The sequence below is a fragment of the Eublepharis macularius genome, chromosome 9 (assembly GCF_028583425.1).
Source record: "Eublepharis macularius isolate TG4126 chromosome 9, MPM_Emac_v1.0, whole genome shotgun sequence".
NCBI classification, from domain to species: Eukaryota; Metazoa; Chordata; class Lepidosauria; order Squamata; family Eublepharidae; genus Eublepharis; species Eublepharis macularius.
In genome coordinates, this window is record NC_072798.1 from 25133373 (window position 1) to 25155236 (window position 21864).

Consider the following 21864-nt stretch of genomic DNA (forward strand, 5'->3'; position numbering starts at 1 on the left):
CAAAATTCACAAGGAAGAAATAAAAATAAATGGGGATTTTTTAAAAACTTAGAACAGCATGGCTATAAAATTTGGGGGCATTCCTAATAAATAGTGCAATCTTAAGCAGAGTTGATTTCAATGGGCTTAGACTGGAGTAATTCTTCTTAAGATTGAGCTGGAAGTATAGTTAGCCTCTATGTCAAAACAAATTGATCATACATCATCAAATGTAAGAATTTCTTCTTACTAAAGCCTTCCTTCATATAATATGAAAGTGCAATATATGCAATCCTCTCAGTACACACAGCCACCATTTTTATAAATAGGGTAACAAACACATTTTCCAGTTTTGTTGAAGATATGCATTTGTGTATGCATTGCCCTATTCACACAAATATTCACACAATGCATGCATTGCCCTATTCACACACAACGGTAGCTGCAGATACTGGGAGAATCATAGGTCTTGATAACTGCTCCCATTAACAGACCCAGGAAGCAAGGTAGAAACATCAAAAGCTTAACCATTGACAAGGACTCAAGAAACCATGGATTTCTTTTGCCGATGCCATGGAGGGCCATAAAGACAAATAAGTGGGTTTTAGATCAAATCAAGCCTGAATTCTCCCTAGAAGCTAATCTGACAAAACTGAGGCTGTTGTACTTTGGTCAAATCATGAGAAGACTCTCTGAAAAGTCAATAATACTAGGAAAAGTGGAAGGCAGTAAGGAAAGAGGAAGATGCAACATGAGATGGCTTGACTCTCATGTCTTACAAGCTGGAGGAGATGGAGGAAACCATCGAATTCATCTTGTAAGATCTGAGCAAGTCTGTTAAGAATAGGGCATTTTGGAGACCTTTCATTCATAGGGTTGCGGTAAGTCAGAAGCACATAACTCACAAACATTTGGAATAACCTATCCCTTCCACTGTAGTGATAATTAGACTGGAGAAACTATTTATCCCCCACCCTCCTCCACCCAGCTCCCATTGTCACCCACATACAACAAGTCACCTTTTGCATTTCAACAACAATGAACATCATGATAACCAAGACCCAGCCATTCCTGCTTCATGTAATGCATCCCATCACCCTCCCCATAAACTGAATGCTCCCAGTCTTTGTAATCTGATATTTGCATCTCCTGATGTTACATTTTATCTCATTGTGACCTTTAAGGGTTCAAATGTCCATTAGAGATGGACAGGCTTCGTTCTTACTCCTCGTTGATGAAAATAAGCTCCAAGGATGTTTGGCCATGTTTTTCATCAATACCTGCAGAAGGATAAAAGGTGGGAGGGAAAGATGTTTCTCACACAGTCATTTCAGAATTTGGCAGGCAATATAATGAGGGCAGAAGAGAAAGTAAACACAATTCATCTATCTTGGACAATCCCAGTGATGTGACACATAGCAGATACTGCCAGAAACAAATCTCAACGGGATTTCAAGTTGGGAGAAATGTCAGTATTGTAAATTGTTGATTTTGAATCATTGGAGATTTCCTAGAACTCAGAGGTTTGGCTACGTTTTTCACACACAAACGTAGCATACAAATAAATCTACCGTTCGCTGCAAAATGGGCGAGCAAGAATTTTGTAGGTATGACATTTGCAGATAGGTTCTTCAATGTTGAGAGTTTAAACCCATTTTTAAACATAAAATTCCTTTTACCTTGAATTATTGCCCTATATAGATTGCAAACACATAACTAAATATCATATATTTGGAGTGGACTGAAACTTGGATTTGAAACAACAGAGTCCAATGGCCATACTGCTGAGAGCTATGAAGGTGCAAGATCATTGCAACATGGATGCATGTTTGAGACTTCCATGACATTTTACTCTAGTTCTATTTCCTTTGACCATACCATAGGTGACCATGCTGAGTAGCTGCCTTCTTGGATCAGACCAAGGTCCATCTAGCTTTCTCCAACAGATCACAGCCAGAAACCACTGGAAGCAGGACATGAAAGTGAAAGAGATGGACATGGCTCGGGGTGCAGCATCTGCAGAAGCTGCCTTACATGCAGAAGCTGCCAGGTTCAATCCCCAGCACCTCCAGTTAAAATAATGTGAAAGACCTCTGCCTTGGGGAAGGGTTATATGGCTCAATGGTGGAGCACATGCTTTGCATGAAGAAGGTCCTAGTTCATCTCCAGTGAATGATCTCAGGTAAAAGGTGTTGGAAAGGTCCTTTCTCTACCATAGACCCTGGTAGACCCTCTACCATAGACCCTCTACCATAGACTCTGCCAGTCAGAGCGGATAGCACTTTATTTTTTATTTAATCATTTTTCTCCCAGTTTTCTTCCAAGGGGCACCAAATGACGCTTACAAAAACACCAAAATACAATTCAAATAGGCAAGTAATTTACACAAACAAAATACAATTCAAATAAACAGAAAACAAATCCAAATACACTACACTACATCCATGGCTGGGCCCATTCAAGGCTACAGGCAGTGAGCCATGGGTTATGAGCCCAGGGCCAAGAGCCCTTTGGTTCTTGTCCTTCATCTCATGACAAAAAGCTCACACCTCTAGCCAGGTCCAGGCTCAATACATGAGCTAGAAGAACTGATGGACTGATGTGGTATATAATAGCTTCATATGCTCTCTTTGCAGCAACTAAGTCTGTGATAAGAAAGTCAGGATGGTGTTCACCATGTACCTGTGTTTTCTTGGTCTTCTTGGACAGTGCTGCCCACGGTGCCATTCACTTCATGGTCTTCCTCAACATTAACTAGCTCCTGTAGCACTGCTTCCACAATGGGCATCACCATAGCTGTGGTGGATGTGTTGGAAAGCCACATGGACAAGACAGTTGTGCAGCACATAAAGCAAAGGAGCAGCCTGAAGTGCAGGATAGAGAAGACCTTTTGAAGCATGCTTTCCAATGTCTTTCCAACATCTTGACAGATTGTAGGCATTTCCCCTTATTGTTACCAAAATACCACACTACAGAATTCATTCTGTCCCCTAAACAACCTACTAAGTACAAAAGGCATCATTAACACACCATATTTATAACAACATAACAAAAATTTAGGACCTTCTGGTTTCTATCATGAGCTCTGAAATCTATTGTGTAAAACCAGAAATTTAGAAGAGGCAAGAGTCAAACTATACTGAGAACAGAAATAAAAACAGAGGGAACAGGATAAAGAAATGAAATACTAACAAGAGTAGCAGCAGTAAGGGAAGAGGAGGTATATTTTTCAGACTTGCATTATTCTTCATACTTATCTTGGGGGTGTGCTTTGCTGGCTTTACAGTTCACACATATTAGGAGGATGGCAACCACGTGTAGATCCTCCAGAGTCACCATGTTGTCTGAAAGGGGCAATATTTGGCTTTTGAGCTTTGGAACATATGAACCAGAAACTGGAAAAATTAGTTTCTTGTGTGATGGTGGAGAGTGCCATCAAGTTATAGCTGACCTATGGCGACTTCTGGTGGGTTTTCATGGCAGCCTGCCTCTGCAACTCTGGCCTTCATTGGACATTTCCCACCCAATTACTAACCTGGCCTTCATTAGAAGTCTCCCATCCAATTACTAACCAAGGCCAACCCTACTTAGCTTCTGAAACCTGACAAGATCAGACTCTCTTGGCTACTCAGGACAGGGCCAGATCTCTTGTAATGTACCTATTCATTGCCCCTTTCAAACACTATGGCAAGCACACATATCGGGAAGATTGTGGGTAGTGCACACTCCCAATACACTCAGCTGGCAGGATCCTGATACGTGTGATTATATCACCTGAAAATGAGCAGGATGTGTCTGGAAACTTGCTTCATCATGCTTCAACTAACCTGCGTCTTTAGCTCAATGGGCTTCTGAAGCAGGTAAAGTGCCATGGTAAATAAGCACCACATGCTAATTTTATCAACCTTTTGTGTTCTTCATTTTTAATTACTCCCTTTGTCATTACTGCATATTGAGAAACAGCAGATTCACTCACATGCCTGGCTTTGCTCCAGCCATCATGACCATGCGCAAGGCAATCCGTTTGTGCAGGTTCCACTTCTCAACAGAGGCTGCCACACAAATGACCCCCATGAGAAGCAAAGTGGTGTTTTTGATGTATTCTGCAGCCACCTGCAGGAAAGCCAAGTTGGAGGAGATCAAACACAAGGGACAGGTGAGGGAGGAAGAGACCAACTATTACTGAGAGAAAACACCTTTGGAAATGGAAGAGTCTACCAGTTGGGCAAACGCCCAGTCGTGTTTTGCCTTTTCATTTTACCTCTGCTTTTCTTCATGTTCAGTTTTTTTCATTAATTTTGGAGAACTTTCCTTGTTCAATGAAAAAAATCAACATCCTTGTATAACTCATGCTGTACTTTCCAGTGAGCAGAAAACAAAAAGCCTGAACCAATCACAGAAAAATGAAAACAGGCAGATGCCAATGGTGCAATTGAAGAAGAGTGTTTTATTATCCAGCTACTACTGTTTTTTGGATTTTGCTGTAAGGAAATAGAAAGACACAGATTCCACTGAAGAAATTTTATAGCAAAACGCTTAGGGAATTTTTTACCTCTATAATAAAATACTCTTCTTCACTCACATAATTGGTTTTAGCCTGTTTTCATTTTTCTGTAATTTCCAACGACAAAGGTCATATCTATATCTATATCTATATCTATATCTATATCTATATCTATATCTATATCTATATCTATATCTAGTGTGTCTTTGTGTGTGTGCATGTATAGTGAGTGTGTATATAGTGTGTCTGTATATAGTGTGTATATAAACATACAATTTTTCCCTTCACCATTTTATCTTCACAACAACCTTGGCCCAAGGACGTCCAGAAAACTTCATGGCCAGGGAGGACTTAGAACCCAACCTGGATCTTCCCAGTCCAAGGCCTTAACTATTATACCACACTGCCTTGAAGGTTAGCTTCCAGGCTTAGACTGAGGAAAGGAAACCAGTTATCTATCCCATTTTGCTTCTCCTGTTCTGGGTATTCGACTTGAGAGGAAAGATGCAACTTTTGAGGGAACTCTTGAAATACCAAGTGGTGAACAAGCATTTGCTAGCACCACCTGCAGCCATTCCTATAAGATGATCCAGCCACTATGATATATACTTGGTAAACTCCAACTACAGTAATACATTCCGTGTGAGAGTTCCTTTGCTTACTGTTCAGACTTGCCAATGTTCAGCAGACTGCTTTGTAGAATGAGTGAGCCAACGGAAGCATTAAAAAAAAAACACTCCAGTGAATCCCAGTTTGTTTCTGGCTACAGTTTAGAATGCTGGTGTTGACCTTTGACGTCCAAAATTAAAGTCAGCTTCAGAAGGATCTTCCTGTCTGCCTGGAGACTTTGACTAGGTCTTTCTCCACATCTCATATTCGGCTGAAGGTAGATGGGTGGGAGTGCCTGCCATTATTATTGAATCCCTGGGCTATTTGCAGATCCAACACTGTTGCAGTTTTTAAAGAAAAAAATTCTGACATTTTTTATTCCAACAAGGGACTAGTGAAAATTTTTTAAAACTGTTGGACTAAATATCGCTCAACTGTTTTCTGCTGGAACATTTCATGCTATTTTAAGATTTCTTTTTTGTTTTGGTTATACATTTTCATGTATTTGACTGATTGTAGTTTCTACTATGTTGTAAACTGTCCTGAGGCCTACTGAGGCCTGTATAATAGTGGGGTTGGATAATCCTAAAATAAATAATCAACATTCAGAGTTACCAAATGAGTCCCAAGGAGGATTTTTTTAAAAAAAGAATGTGAGATTGTCACAATTAAAATATCAGTCAAGGACTGTTCCTTTCCTGGCTTGTTCCCACTTTTGTCTCATTAACGTTTCCATTCCCTCCCCCCCTTCCAGGTTAGCCTGTGCAACTATTTTTTAATAAAATGTGTTCTTGAGTGAAAAGCAAAGAATCCTTCAAAACTAGCAACACAAAAGCCTGTATTGTTCCCCTTTATCCCTTTCACATTTTGGGGGGTCTAGACAGAACGTCTAATGTTCTTATAAGCATAAAGCTCTGCGTCACAAGCAACAGGATTGCTCTAAATAGATTGGAGGGAGAACCTTCCTAATGCATTCAAGTGTACCTGATCTAAAACTTCATGTGCTGATGCTATTTCATTGGATGGGCAGACTTATGGCCCAACTCTCAGCATGCTTACTTGAAAGAAAGGGCCAGTTCATGTGTTACCAACAAATGCATGGGAGCTGCTGCAGCATCCGGGCAATGGATAATATGGGATGCACCCACGAATATTGTTCCTATCTGTCATCCCAAGAACAGTTACTGCCTTCTAATCCTATGGATTTCAAAGGATTTAGGACAGTGTACCTCTGTATAAGATCACACTATTAGAAACACCATTCATTTCTTTCAAAGATTACCAGGAGCTGTGTGGGAGAAGTTATGTAGCAGCTTGGATACAGTTCCTGCCACCATGTAAACCAGCTCATGGGCTGAATCCAGGCATCTTTGTATATTGTACCACTCTAATGATCAAGGCTTTTTTTTTCAGCTGGAACACGGTGGAACGAAGTTTCGGCACCTCTTGAAAATGGTCACATGGCCAGTGGCCCTGCCCCCTGATCTACAGACAGAGGGGAGTTTAGATTGCCCCCTTGTTCCAGCTGACCCAAAGTGACGTTGTTGTGTGGTCCTGAGTTCCACCACCTCTTTTCCCAGAAAAAAAGCCCTGCTAATTATTCACCTGCTCAATTGCCCTGTCTGGACCATAGTGCAAGATTCAATGGCATGAGTTTTCTATATAAGACTAAAAGCAAAAGCCATGTAGTAACTTTTATTAAGACCAAGCAAAGTAATACATTGTGAAAGCTTTGGAGTTCTCCAGAACTCTTCATTAGGATGGATGTTAAAAACAATAAAAGGGGATTTTGCTATGGACCAATGTGGGTGGCTGCTCACTTTTTTTGTCTAGCCAAGAATACAATCCTATACATGTTTACTTGAAAGTGCTGATTGTTGTGGATTGAACATTTATATGGTGCAGAAAAGGGACTTCTAGGTAACCTGAATGACTATATCAGACTCTTGTTTCTCAGTCTGTTCCATTCACTGCCCTTGTAGCTAGTCACATCAACATAATTGGTAAGATGGAGCATTTTTGCCAGGCAAGCCTCCCAACACAATACCAGTGAATTAGGGATCACATTGTGAACCTAAGAGCCAAGCTACAAGTGACACCTTACACAGGTTGGACACTTGTCAGCTTCCCTCAAGTTTTGATGGGAAATGTAGGTGTCCTGGTTTTACAGCTTGGCTCTCTATTACAGCTGCTAGACCAGGATGCTTACATTTCCCATCAAAACTTGAGGGAAGCTAACAAGTGTCCAACCTGTGTCAGGCGTCACTTGTAGCTTGGCGCTGAAACACCACACAGTGAATCAAGTCTAATGACATGCTGACCTTCTTGAAGGCCAATGAAACAAGTCTAAGTGAGGGAAACACTTTCAGAATCCTATTATCCTCATTTTGCACGGGTGTGGGCTAGGATGCCATGCCTTCATACAAGTCTAGAGAGGAAGGAAAACATGCCTATCAACCGCTCGCTCTAGAAATACTTCCATCACAAAGGATGCTATGCCTGCCATGTAGTACAGGAACTTCCCTGCATAGACTCCGCTTTTTGCATTCTGCACAACTGGTAAGAAATATGAACATTTCAGTTTTATTTCCATGCTCCATTGTTTTTATCTTTCATATATATTATGTTGTGCTCCACTCTGAGCTCGCTTGCGGGGGAAGCGGACTAAAAATCTTGTAAAATAAAATAAAAACTGTATGTGCAGTGCATTTGGATCAGATTTTTAATTTCAGATGGTGCAGTGTTTTCACAAGCTGCCTGCCATGTTTTTCTGTTCTCTCTCTGTTTTATGTGAATCGATATATATATATATATATATATATATATATATATATATATATATATATATATATATATATATATATATATATATATAAAGGACAACAAGGCTTGCCCTTTAAGATGTCTGAAATAAAAAAAAAGTTTGCCAACAGAATCAGCAACAGTTTAAACTGCCTGTCTGTGCAAAAAGCCACCCATTTGCCATCAGATTGCAAAATCGATTAAAGAACTTATCCAAAAATTATTTAAATTTCCTCAGCGGAACAAATAATGGCTTCCAGGTGCTGTTTTGTTTCAGGAAATCGGTAAAGGGTGTGGGGGAGGCTTAAGTTGCCTTTCCTTAAACACCTTGATTCTGATCCAAATTTGGCTTACTTGGCAGAGAAGTCCCAGACTATATTTATCCATCCAGCCCTGGGATGGATATGGGAAAAATGTAACATGTAATTTGGCTGTCAGCCTAATCTACCTCACAGGATTGTTGTGAAAATAAAATGACGACAATGTAATGGCTTGTATCTGTGAGTCAGCCACCACAGATGAGACTTTCACATTAATCATGGGACCAAACTAGATGTTATGTCACCCCATGGGTCTGACCTGTAAATGCAGATACCATTTTAGAGAAAAATTCAGCCATTTAAAAATGCTGCAAGGGACCAATCTTGATTGTGCCCATGGGGCAGTGAGACCAGTTGATCTTGTTTTCCTCACATACACCTTTTCAAGTGCTGAAACGGCCCCTCTCCTCGTGGAGTTAGTTCCCACATTCACTAGAGAGCCTCTCAGGCAGGGCTCATTTCAAGGGGGAATGTGCAGGAACGCAGTTCTGGCAGTTCCCCAAAGAGGTCACATGTCAGGTGCCCCCCCCCACCTGACTCTCAGCCATTTTGGGCCTGTTTCAGGGCTGAAACGGCCCAGATCGGGCCTCTGACAGGTGGTGGATCACTCTCCCACTCAGCAGTGGCCCAATCCTGACCATTTTGGGCCCCTTTTTGGCCATTTCAGCCCCTTTTTGCCATTTAGAGCCCAATTTCAGCCCTGAATGGCCAAGATTGGGTCCAAAACAGCCAGGATAGGTGATGTCAGGGGTGTGGCATATGCAAATCAGTTATGCTAATGACACACTTCTGGTGATGTCAAGGGGCATGACATATGCTAATGATTTATGCTAATGAGTTCCTCCAGCTCTTTTTCTACGAAATGACCCCTGCTCTTAGGTAAAATATGTCAGTGAGTGATACAGTATCACACTTTGTGCATGCATGTGTGAATTAATATGAGTGATTATGAGAGGACACAGATCTGACCTCACTGGACTTCATGACTCCAAACAGTGGGTAGAGGAAAGCAGGAACAAGGGCTGCCGCCCCAAGTGGTACCGCTTCTGAAACCCAGTACACCGCTGTCACTATCAGTACGTAGGCACATGAGGCTTCCTGAAGGAAGAAAGAAGGGGTTAAATGTCACTTGAGCATTCTGGGCTGCAGCAATATTTGCAGATCTGCTCTAGCTCTTACTCTGTTATCAAAGCTCAGGAAAATTAGCTGTTAGACGAATAATGATTTTTTAATTCATTGATGCTGTTGTCTTGTATATATTATGTCTTTCTTCATTAAAATATAATTGTTGTTATTAAAGCTTCCTCAAAAGTTATAACTGTAATGAGGCATATTTTAAACTAATGATACACATATTTCCCAACATTAAAGGCATTCTTGAAGAATTGCTTATTTTCTTTTATCATTTCTCAGTTCTCTTTCCTCGGTATAAAAGAATTCTGCAAAGGCATTTTTTAAAAAAAATATTAATAGTGTATAACAAATACAAAAGAGAAAACATACACACAGGTAAATACAGAATACAAATAACCACAGAGCAGCAACCCAGGGGAGGGAGGAGGAACGGGCGTTCTGAAGTCATGGGCACAAAGGAAAGGCAAAAGGCAGCGCGGGAGGCTGGGAGGCCGCCCACGCCATTCGTCTTTCCCCAGGACAAGGGGCGCACGGGTAAGCCAGCCGCCCCTTGTCCTGGGGAAAGGCAAAAGGCAGCGCGGGAAGCTGGGAGGCCACCTGCACCGTTCGCCTTTCCCCAGGACAAGGGGCGAGCAGGCAAGCCGGCCGCCCCTTGTCTTGCGGGGCAGGTGAATGGCACAGGCAGCCGCCGAGCCACTCGCGCTGCCACCAGCTCCGCAGTGCACCAGGACAGCCAGCTTGCTGCATGGGCAGGGGAGGGGGACCCAGGAGCACATGCGCACGCGCAAGAGCCTGACTACGGTTGCCCTGGGTGCTGCCAACCATAGATCCAGCCCTGGGAATGTCCCCTCCCTGAGGGGAGGTGGCTTGTTGCCGGGTTAAAAACTCCCCCCCCTCTACTCCCTCCCCTGGGTTGCTGCTCTGTGGTTGGAAGGAAGCCTGCTAATCAAGGAAAGCTGGGCTTCCATTTGTGTTTTGAGGGCAACAGAAGGAGGGCAAACACAGCTCATTCCCCTGGCTCTGTTGCCCTGGGAATAAATTACTGGCGCAAGAGTGTCTGCAATTCCGAACAGAAACTGATACATCCGATCAAGTCCCAAACAAGCAAACCCCTGACTGCTGGATCGGTTGCCATGGACGGAACCGATTAGCTGAGTCATGATGGCGCAAATGCCAAAATCGGGTTTTTTTTTGAAATCGTAATTCAGATCGTGCCCATGTCTACTCCTGACCATAAAAGATCTATGTTATCTGTATCTCTGTTTTTCTGATATGCAGTTGACATTTATAATGGCTTTTAGGGAGAAATTATCTCTGATAAAAGGGTAAGAAGAACAAGAAACCTGCTCTTTGTAATCGGATAACGTGCTTCACTATCTGGGTGATATCCTTATATTTAGGCACTTTACAGCACAACCCTAAATAGAGTGGATCCTCCTAAGTTAATTAAGTTTAATGGAACTGCACAGCTAGATGATCCAAAGGTGAATACTGTAGTGTAGATAATATCGAATCAAATTAATATTTCAAAGAAGCAGGCATAAATTTCAAATTATAATTTAAAACAAATATGTGGATTTTACAACATGCATGTGGAATTGATCAACACTGAATTGGTTCTTAACAGCTATTTTAACAAAGCTTAAAATCACAACAATATTCCAAGTGAAGGTAATACATTTTCAACATAATTCCTTTCTATTGGGGAGATAGCTTCATTGCATCCATGTTTCCTGGTTAAAAGTTTTTTTGAAATCCAGGTGGAGAGATTTTATATGTACCACACTGAAGACTTTGATTTGGTACCCCGAGAACAGCTTCTTTATATAGGCAGCCTGCATTCTTCCCTTTAACCCTTCCATCTTATTTTACTGTACTATTACATTTTGAGCATAGGAAAACATTCATCAAAGCATTTTTGGATATTTTACAACTGGCTAAGAGGTTGCTATAATGGAAGTTCATATAACAAACATGTCTGTCCTTGTGACCAGAGATCTATTAAGGATCTAGCCAGTGTGGTTTTCTGGTGCCCAAGATTTGTAGTAGAACGTGACCAATGTCTTAGGAATATTTTATCACAATATCCAGGGAGATCAGACCAGACCTATAATATTACTTGCTGATAAAAAAAAGTAACATCACAAATGGCAAAGCTTATCAACTGGGTGACAAAGACTCTATCAAAAACATCTATTCCTTGTTTGGATGATGAATAAACGGTAAGTACTATGCTGGGTTCAATGTGTTAATACAGGAACAGTAAGTTGGGTACTAGATCAAATCAAGCCTGAATTCTCCCTAGAAGCTAAAATGTCAAAACTGAGGCTACCATACTTTGGTCACATTATGAGAAGACAAGCTTCTCCGGAAAAGTCAATAATGCTAGGAAAAGTGGAAGACAGTAGGAAAAGAGGAAGACCTAAACCGAGATGGCTTGACTCAATGAAAGAAGCGACGTCCTCCAGTTTACAAGATCTGAGCAAGTCTATTAATGGTAGGATGTTTTGGAGGTCTTTCATCCATAGGGTCTCCATAGGTCAGAGGCGACTTGGCAGCACATAACACACACAAGTTGCCACTAATTTTCTATTTTATTGCTATGATTTAAATTATTATTATGTATTTTAATTTTAAATGGACGTTTTATGAGTTTTAATTGATATTGAGATTGTTTGTATTGTGGTTTTCTCCTGGTGCTGTTTGCTAAGGCTATGAGCTAATGCAATAAAGTTGTTGTTGATGATGATTTTGAGTTGCTACAAGGTGTTTACACAAGGTGAAAGTCAGATTTTACTATACAAGAGACAAATTCAACAGAAGTATTCACCATATAAAGCTGATGTAGTAAAAAACAACATACTGATAATGTAAAAAAGGGACATGATTCCCAAGATGCTTTCTTTCCACCCACCCACCCCACAGTACAGTTTTGCTTCCTGGGACACCTGGCTCTTTTCTGAAGGAATTCTAAGATGAAGTTGAACTAAAGAAAAGCTATCAGACCACAGGCATCTATGAGTCAATATTTTTATTATACTTATTTGTTATAGGACAGCTTTCTACCATTGCACACATGGTTGTTTATAATTTAAAACAGCTGCAGACAATATAATACAAATAACACAAAAGGGAAAAAAGACAGGAAATGATGAGGAAAATCAACAAACTCAGGTATACACTCTGAGATCATTTATAAACAGTTCTAGAATTACTAGACAGATCAGGCTGCTGATGGAAAAAGTTCTGGAGAACTGCTTATTTCCAAATGGGTAACTATGTTAGTCTGTCTGTAGCAGTAGAAAAGAGCAAGAGTGAAGTAGCACCTATACGACTAACAAAATTTGTGCTAGGGCATGAGCTTTTGTGACCACAGAAGATCTTGCCACTGAACTCAGCATGTTTGTTCTTACCCATAACTATTTCAGGTTTGGTGAGAAGAACCTATACCTCCAAATCAGTGGCACAGCCAAGGGCACCTGCCGGGTTCCACAGTATGCCAACATTTTCATGGCAAATCCAGAACAGCATTTTCTGAATGCTTATCTATTGGCACCTATCCTTTACTTGAGATTTACGGATGACATCTTCATTGTCAGAACCCATCGCAAAGAAGCCCTCGAGAGAATTCACCAGGCTTTCCACAACTTCCACCCCACCATCAATCTAGCTATGAATCACTCTACACAGGAAATGAACTTCCTGGACACCACAGTACAGTTACATGAGGGCCACATAAGTTACCACATTATACCAGAAACCAAGAGATTGGCAAACATATCTACATGCCTCTAGCCACCACCCCAACCACATCAAGAAATCCATTGCGTATAGCCAAGCCCTATGCTATAATCGCATGTGCTCCAACCCCTCAGGCAGAGATAGTCACTTGAAGGATCTGCAACAGACATTTTTGTAACTACATTATCCCCCTGACATAGTGAGAAAGATGACTGGAAAGGCCAGGGGCAGCTTGCTACAATATGAGCCCAAAGGAAATAACAACAGAACACTGCTGATGGTCACCTACAGCTCACAACTCAAGCCAGTTCAACGCATTATTAATGACTTACAATCCATGCTGGATTTTGTGACACTTCCCTCACACAGGCACTGGGCAGCCAACCTTTCCTGCTTACTGACAGCCTGCTAACCTAAAACAACTACTCACCTGCAATGATAAACTATTCAACACTAACATGGACTCTGGTACCAAGGCTTGCAACAAACCAAGATCTCATATAGATCCTGGCAACACCATCAGTGAACCCAACATCAGCCATAGCATCTCGGGTTCAAACTCCGCTCATCCTCTAATGTGATTTATGCCATCACACAACAGCAATGCCCTCCCACCCTTTACATTGGACAAACTGGCCAGCCCCTTTGATAAAGAATTAATGGACATAAGTCTGACAGCATAAACTGCAACATTCAAAAACCAGTGGGGGAATATTTTAGCCTTCCTGGACATTCAGTCACTGACCTAAAAGTAGCAGTTGTCCTGCAGAGGAATTTCAAAGGCAGATTAGAAAGAGAGATTGTTGAATTGCAACTGATAAGGAAGCTCAAGACAATGGACTGAATCAAGACCTAGGCTTTCTGTCTCATTACCAAAGCCGATTTCTCCACACCCACTACCCCTTTGCATACATCACCCTATCCAATCATACTTGCCATTGTCATCTACCAGCTATTGTCATTTGACATCTGAAATCACTCCACTCTCCAAGATATAAGGATAGATGGACTCACATTCTAACTGTATCTGAAGAAGTGAGCTGTGATTCATGAAAGCTCGTACCCTACCACACATTTTGTAAGCCTTATAGGTGCTACTGGACTCTTGCTCATTTCTACTGCTTATTTCCACATATCAAGCCTCTATTAAAGTGGCAGGCATTTCTTCCAGACCTGTTGGCAACCTTAAATAGTGGGAAGTTGAATCTGGGTTTGCCCAGGTCCATGGCTGAATCCACATTACAGGTTTTTTCCCGCATTTTGCCCACCTTTCTTTCGTATTTCTGAGCACCATTCACACCACCGTCATAAAGTTCCGGTTTTCTCTCGCATTCCTCACGGTTTCCCCTTAACAGATTATTTGCGGGTTTTTCACGGGGGACATGAACGCCTCGAAGCGGATATTTCGCGCCTTTTTTTCAAACCTTCCTTACCTCCGTATCTCCGGACGATCCCTGCATTCCTATTGGCCAAGTCCGCTAACAAGCGCTCCATAAACGCCGATTTACCATCCACTGTCCAATTCCTCTGCAATCCAAAATCGTACGCTTCCGTAACTGTGATTATTTCACGTCTTAACTCATTATTAAAATAATTGTTTCGGTTGGTTTCTGTAAACTTTTTAAATTTTTTTTTTTGAAAATTAAATGTCATATCGAAATTTCACCATTATGTTCTATCGGAATAAAGATTTCAACGACAGCTACTGTGCCTTTTCGTGTTGTTCGGGGTGGGGAGGGGTGGGGTGTTTTCAAGTTTTTTTTGACTCGATAATTTGGTATAACGATAATATGATAAATAGAAAAAAAACAGAAAAAAATGGTTCCCCCTCAGACTGCGGCTTTCCTGCAATTTAACAACGCCTGTCCAGAAGAAAAATTTAACATTGCCATATCACGTGTGAGACACGTTGCAGTTTTGAGGCACCATGCTTTGAAAAAAATCACGGCCCTTACATGAATGCCCAGCCTAGATACAGTGAGCTCGCCTAATCCTTCTCTCAGCCTATCAATGGTTTGATGGTACACCGCGCTGCAGCAACATGCTCATTCTTCAAAAGTGCATTTGATGTTTGGAGACCTGTCCCTGTGGGGGCAAAAACATGAATCCAGCTCTGAAATAGTGTGTGTTTAATTGATGAAAACACAGCAAATTAGATTTGGGCATAATCCTGCAATCCTGCACATGGACAACAATGTGCAGAGTTACTCATGTTGGGCTCAATTGGGAGCCCAACACTAGTTTTCCATGATGCGCAGCTCCCATTATGATTGTGCTGTGGCTTGACTTAGCTATCATCCAAAGCTTGTTTGTATGTCTCAGCATGAGGACTCAACAGCAAGATAAGTGGAATAAAAGGTGTTTTTTTTTTAAAGATGAAGCTTTCCATCCAAACATAAAGCCCAGCTCATGGATTATATTGCCATGTGTTAACCTTTCCAAGTATGTTGATGTAATGCTAGTGACCATGCTCTGATTCCTGTAAACAAATGATCTGGAGCTTAAACTTTGTGATTGTGGTTTGTCTTTTCAGAGGTGCATTGAAAATTGGAAAAAGAAATATGAACTCAGGTTTAACATAACATGTCCTCTAAGAGCACCTCAATGATACCCCACCTCCTAAAAATGTCCAGGATAGTTGAATATATCAATGCTCAGCGTTCAACCCAATAATTGTATGGATTCACCGACATGTATGAATTGTGCAAACCCACATATGCACACCAATCATGAGATATGATCTTCTCTAAGCCTGTTTTGGGGGTGTTATTGGCTGTCCTCTGCAGCCCTCGAAAACAAGCTCATGTTAGGTCTGAGAGGCTAACCAGGGTCAGCAATTGTGCATCACTTTATGTAAGACCTCCAGCCAAGATCAGGATTGCAGAGGCGGGACATGATCAACCACCACCATTTACCCAGTGACATGCAAACTATGCCAGGGATCGCCATAAGAGGGCTATGAGTTGAGTTGACTCTCAATTGCCAGTGGCTATGCTTCAGGCGGCTTTACCGGTGAGGCGGAAACAGCAGAAAACATCCACTTGTTTCTAATTTTCCATTGACTAGTTGTGGAAAAATGGCCCCAACTCACAAACTCCTTCTTTCCGAATTAACAGATGAAAACTATAAACAATCCTCAAACAAACTAATGACAGTAAGATGTGCGGCTGTGAAATTAAAGGCATCCAAGGCACTGCTCAAATTAGGGTGAGTCAGATGGGGGGTGGGTCTCTGAGCCCAGATTGAACGTCATTGCCACTTGTCTATGGGGGCCCACTTCTTCCAGAGAGAAGTCTGACCAGGTGCTTCATATTTTTACATTAGGATCAATCTTTTTTTAAAAAAAATGATCTTCAAACAGCACAGCAACCTTTGCATGAAGAACATCCCGCTTGAAGGCCAGAATTGACACACTACGTGAGATGCTTATGTGATTCTTTCCCTACAGGGTTGTGTCATGCTGGCACATTCTGATTTAATGGATGTTTGAACCACATGTCCTGGGGGATGTGTCCTGTTTGTGGAGTGATGTGAACACCTGGGAAGGGGTCCACAAACAGCTGCTCATTTGTTTACATGACTGCCAACCCTTTTTTACTTGGATTTCGATTGTGGTTGCAAAATGAAGAGGTGACGGGCAAGAGGTGGTCCACATCCAAGAAATGAATTTTTATTTTTTTTAAAAACTGGTTAAATTCTCAACAATCTTTACAAATGAGCTATGGAAAATCAAAGGATTTATTTTCTCAACTTTTTTGAAATTTGAAAAAACCACCTTCGGAAAAGATTTTTATATTTGACTCTTTGAGGCATGCCCCGAGGCGGATGCACGCTCATGCTGCCGCTCCCGACGTTCCATGGCCGTCATTCGTCTTCCAAGCCTGCTAAGACGACCCTCAGTGCGTGAAACCCTCTCCTGAAGGCTGTTTACTGTGTGTGAAAGGGGGGAAAAAAATTATGAGCTCCAAGGGATTCTCTGCCAGTGGTGGATCCACATGTTATGCACTTACTTGAGGATCCCAGTCTCTCTTCCATCCCCTCCATTGCCACCAAAATATCATCCACTGTTTTCCTTGGGGCTCGGGCTGGAGGGGTTTCCTGCCTGCTGGTGGACGGAACCTCCCCAGCGGGTTGTCGTTGGCTTGTTGTTTCACCTGTTGAAAAAAAGGGGGGAAATAATTGTCCTCTATATGAGAAATACAGACGGTTTGCTGCAGAGATGGGTGCCCTTTTCGCATATGGTCCCACAAAGATTCTCTGATGTTAAGTTAAAATTTTAAAAATACTTGTTATTGCCAAAAGACTGATGGTTGCCACTTTTTCGTGTCCTTCTTTCCAATGATGGCAAGGTCTATCTCCAATACTCAATGGCAGAAATAGGCCTTCCTCTTCCTCAATTCCCCCCCCCACAAGGTTACTGAATACGGGCCCCCATGGTTGCAAAATCTACTGGCGTTCTCTGTATGTCGATTAATGGGATGAGGGGAGATTTCATGGGGGCATGCATGGCGCTCCTCAGGAGTTGTCCGCTGGACAATGAAGGACTACCTGCTCTCGCTTGCTCACTATTGGGACTTGAAAGGAGAGGGACAAAGAATCACTCACGACTCACCGGAGGGAGAGTACCCCGAGTCTTGCACGGTATCCTCGGCCACTGCTTGCTCCTCTGATCCTGCGGGCTGCACATGAGAGGGCCCAGGCTCTCCCTCCTCTGCACGGGCACCGGTCTCTCGGCCACGCATGAGTGCTGTTTGGAAAAGGAAAAAATATTTCGCTGTTTTGCCCCTCTGGAGATGATCCTTACATTTTACACACAATTTCTCCATTCTAATCGATTAGATGCGTTTTCAAGAGGAGAGGGACGATGGCTTTTTACATTTAAAGTATATCTTCTGTTTGGGTGCATGGCACAGGTGGCAAAACTATATTATTTTGATAACGTTTTATCGAGTCATTAATTCTTTGTGGCCATAACGTTCAGTCGGACCATAGAAGTGTTTCCCAGACATTAATAAGAGTAATTCACCGTTAGCCAATGTCTCAGTGCTTTCAGATTGGGATTTTTTAACAAAAAATAAAAAATTTTAAAAACTAAAGCAACAGCTTACCTGCATGTCGCCTGGCTTGCCAGCTGGGTTTCCCGGCGAGATCCCAGAGGCGCATCATCGAGGCAAAATAAGGGGGCTTCCCACTTTGGCGAGGGATGCCCTGCCATGCCTCCAGTGCTCCGTAAAATGCCGCCTTAACCCTCTTGAATTTTGAGCGGCACTGCTCCGGGCTCCTGCTGAACCCGCGATCACACATCTGCCTTGAAAGTCGATGAAAAATCAGCTTGGTGGGCAGATGTGTGCTCTTCATCACACGCTCCGCTTTACCGGAGCGTGCGACCAGGTCCAGCAGGGTCTCCACCTCTTCATCTCGCCAGAAAACTCCTTTGGCTTTGGAGGCCATCCTATCAAAAAACCGGGATACCGAAAATGTGATCGGCAAGGGATGAGCACGCTCTGTTAACTGCCCAGGAAATTGAACAGCAAAATCGTCTGTGATTGGACAAATTCAAACTTTGTGTCCAATGGCTGTTAAGGTTTTGTTAGTGGCGGGAAACTAATTTTCCTCCCGGTATTTTTTCCTCGTTCTTGATAAAACGTTCAATTCCTAAACGTAAACATATTGACCACGCTTTTAATGGCTCGACTCTATTTAACATGCCTAAATTGTGTCACATAGTGACGGAGAAAGGGGCTGGGTGAAAGCTTGAATCAATTTGATGTTGGTTAACCCGGGATGGGGCATTAACACTCCGATTCGCCTCTTGGACGCATAACTTCACTTTCTTGTACACCTGAAAATCAGACCCATCATTGTCCTTCCACCTGTGCCCCGTGTCAATCAATCGCCTGGAGAACATTAAAACATCGATGTTATGGTTCAATATTTTTTTGCTATAACGAAATTTTGATATTTAAAAAAATTACTTGAGAACGGTTTGCAAGTTGTGCGCATGCCACTTACCACTCCAAACCTCCGGCGGGATTTATTTGCGCGCTGCCATTTGAATTTGGTCCGGACGCAGAACGCAGAGGACTTTCAGGACTTGCTTCCAGTTGTGTTTACCCACGAAGCGTGGAAAAAGGCAGAGACAATTCTTTTCAAAGGTCGGTAGAGGAAATTTTCAACTCATTTCACTGTTGAGAGATGGCAGGCGTCGTTCACTGTGTTCCTCGCTCTGCAACATGGAGGGAACGCGAGGTGCTAGACCTGCTATCTTTCTGGGGGGAGGAGAAAATCCAAGAAGCCCTTCGAAGTTCCCACAGAAACTTGGATAACTTTGAAAAGATTGCAAGACAGATGGTCTCCCGAGGGCATCGTAGGACAGCTGTTGAGTGCCGCAATAAAACGAAGTCCATGAGACTGGAGTACAAGCGTGTGATTGCACATAATGCAACCTCCGGAAATGCTCCCATGACATGCCCATATTTCCGAGAGCTGGACAGTATTCTCAGAGGGGACGCAAGTGTGAGACCAAAACGGATTGCGAGAAGCATAAGCATTGATTTCTGCCGCCCACAGAATGACGGTACAGCAATGGTGATGGAAGGATCTGAGGAGCTCTTTACTCATGAGTATGTCACCATAGATCTCGCCCAAGTGAGGAGCTCCTCACCTGCGCCCATGGGAGAGCGTGAGTCAATTTATGAACTTTAAATTTTCATATCTACATAATGAGCTCTCTTTCCTTCTCTCAAAGGAAGCCTTTTAAACAGCCCTAATTTGTTTTTTTTTCTTTACAGAGAACAACTCGTCATCATCTACAGACACTACGGTGGAAGACCTTGACCGTACTATTGATGGCCTTGAGGACAAGGGTGAGCATAGATTGTCATTAATTCCAAGCCTACTTGACGCGCAAGTATTTGCGCTTGCAACAATCAAGCCTTAGTTAACATGGCAATGTAAAAAAAATATTTTGTGTATTTCGACTGGATCTTAGGATGAAGGCTTTCCAATGTGCAGCACCCTATGCAAGCTTTTACATATGCAAATTCATGTTGCACAAGTAGGATTTGTTTTGCACGACAACTCACATGAACCTTCCCCCCCCCCCCAGAAAACGACGACGCACGTGCCAACATGGAGGAGGATGCTGACAGTGACTCCGATCTCCCATTGCACCTTCGCAACAGAGGCGGTGCAGGTACGTGATTTGAATATCTTTGATTTTCGAAACAACTTGTAGAATAAATAGGAAATAGACTGGCATCAATTTCCTCTCCCTCTGATTGAAGAGGGAGTTGCCCCCCCTCTTTCTTAAAATTGGCGCCTTGATTTATGGGAATATCCGACTTTTTTTTCCAGGACAGAAGGAATGGATGTTTGTTCCGGATCAGGGCATGCGTTCTGATTCCATTACTTCAAAGCCCCGTGGTGTCCTTTCAGGGAAATTTTTTAAAATTTTTTTTTCAAAATGCACACAGATGGAGTGAAAGTCATGTTTCCAATGCCTCAAAATTTATGACCAAATTGCAGAATGCCTCTAATTTTGATTTCCAATCAATTTTGCAAACTCATGTTACACTTTATGCCCCGTTGAGAGTGGCATGAAAATAGATTTTGCAAGCGTGGACACACCATTCTAGTGCCAAGTAATCACCATTGCAGCATAAATGTTGTAAATAACAAGAGGTGCACAACAAGCTGTCAAGCGACTGGCAGTAGAATTTGTGGTTCTAACCTTTCCCCCCCCAAAGCATTCATGCGTTGCATGGACCAACCAGTTTTTAAATTGAGTGGATCACCTTTTCTTTCCTCTTGGCATGCAGGAAGAAGCAACACTTGCCTTGCAGAGCTTTCTCCCGGGACAAGGCTAAGCAACATAAAGAACAGGAAGCGCAGGAACGCAGCACTTTATGGTGTTGCGGATCAGATGATGAGCCGCTCCAGGGAGGAACATGAAGCGCACCTTGCTCAATGGCACGTTGACCGTGAACTTATGTGTGGTTGGAAGGCAGAGGAAAAGAACATTCAAAAAGAATTTTTGGAGGAGACGAGGAAGGAAAGGGAAAATTTCTCCCAAGCATGGAAACAGAATTTTGAGGTTATGAGTGATGCAGTTAAAACACTAAGAGCACTTGGAGAAATGCTTGCCCAGCAGCGACAACAGAATGCTGTTCACACTAATGATGTCCAGAGTGCTCCATCCAACACACCAGTTGTTTCCAAGTCTGCTTCTGCCCGGCGCTCATGTGTTGGAAAAGCAAGGGACAGGCTGACACTGTGATTACAAACCGTAAATCTGGGTTTATCAAAATGCTTGATCCAATTGTGCAGAGAACCAGTTCTACATAAATCGCTTGTTATTCCACGTTAGTTCCTTGACCATACTGTGATTCTCCGTCTAGTCTTTTCATGTTAAATCACCAGTTTCAATTACCACATTACAATTGTTTTTTGTGACAACCACTTTTGAATGATGTTTGCAACATCACATGTATAAGCAGAATTCATATTTTTTTAAGCTGTCATAATTTTCGCACATCTGCTGAAAAAATGCTATGCCAGAGACCTTGTAAACGATCTCTTTTGGAATAAACCTGTTCTCGTTAACAATGAATTTATTTGATTTGCACGTGTCATCTCAATGTTGCAATGACATTACAAATGTGAAAATTTTGATTTGAGTCAAATTTCAATTGGTGTTTCAAATCATGCCCGAACGCGTAATTCTTATTTTTCCCAATCACAATTTAATAATTTCTATGACTTTTTTTTTCAATC

The 21864-nt window shown here is 42.2% G+C and overlaps 2 protein-coding genes across 2 annotated transcripts in view; one reads left to right on the plus strand and one right to left on the minus strand.

Moving 5' to 3' along the window:
• The window catches only part of SLC13A4 (solute carrier family 13 member 4), a 44243-nt gene extending 25703 nt beyond the window's left edge, over window positions 1–18540 (minus strand). The window contains exons 1-9 of the mRNA XM_054988629.1: window positions 18198–18540; window positions 17702–17836; window positions 17100–17243; window positions 14523–14645; window positions 13712–13773; window positions 9184–9312; window positions 3956–4092; window positions 2662–2843; window positions 1205–1259 (exon numbers count right to left, since the gene is read on the minus strand). Of these exons, the coding sequence (XP_054844604.1) occupies window positions 1205–1259; window positions 2662–2843; window positions 3956–4092; window positions 9184–9312; window positions 13712–13773; window positions 14523–14645; window positions 17100–17243; window positions 17702–17836; window positions 18198–18540 (1310 nt within the window). The remainder of the gene's footprint in view (window positions 1–1204; window positions 1260–2661; window positions 2844–3955; window positions 4093–9183; window positions 9313–13711; window positions 13774–14522; window positions 14646–17099; window positions 17244–17701; window positions 17837–18197) is intronic.
• Window positions 18541–19284: 744 nt separating this feature from the next.
• LOC129335821 (uncharacterized) lies at window positions 19285–21595 on the plus strand. The gene is made up of 4 exons (XM_054988630.1): window positions 19285–19771; window positions 19881–19955; window positions 20198–20284; window positions 20910–21595. The coding sequence occupies exons 1-4, from the start codon at window positions 19285–19287 to the stop codon at window positions 21365–21367; spliced, it is 1107 nt and encodes a 368-aa protein (XP_054844605.1). The 3' UTR covers window positions 21368–21595.
• Window positions 21596–21864: the final 269 nt, after the last annotated feature.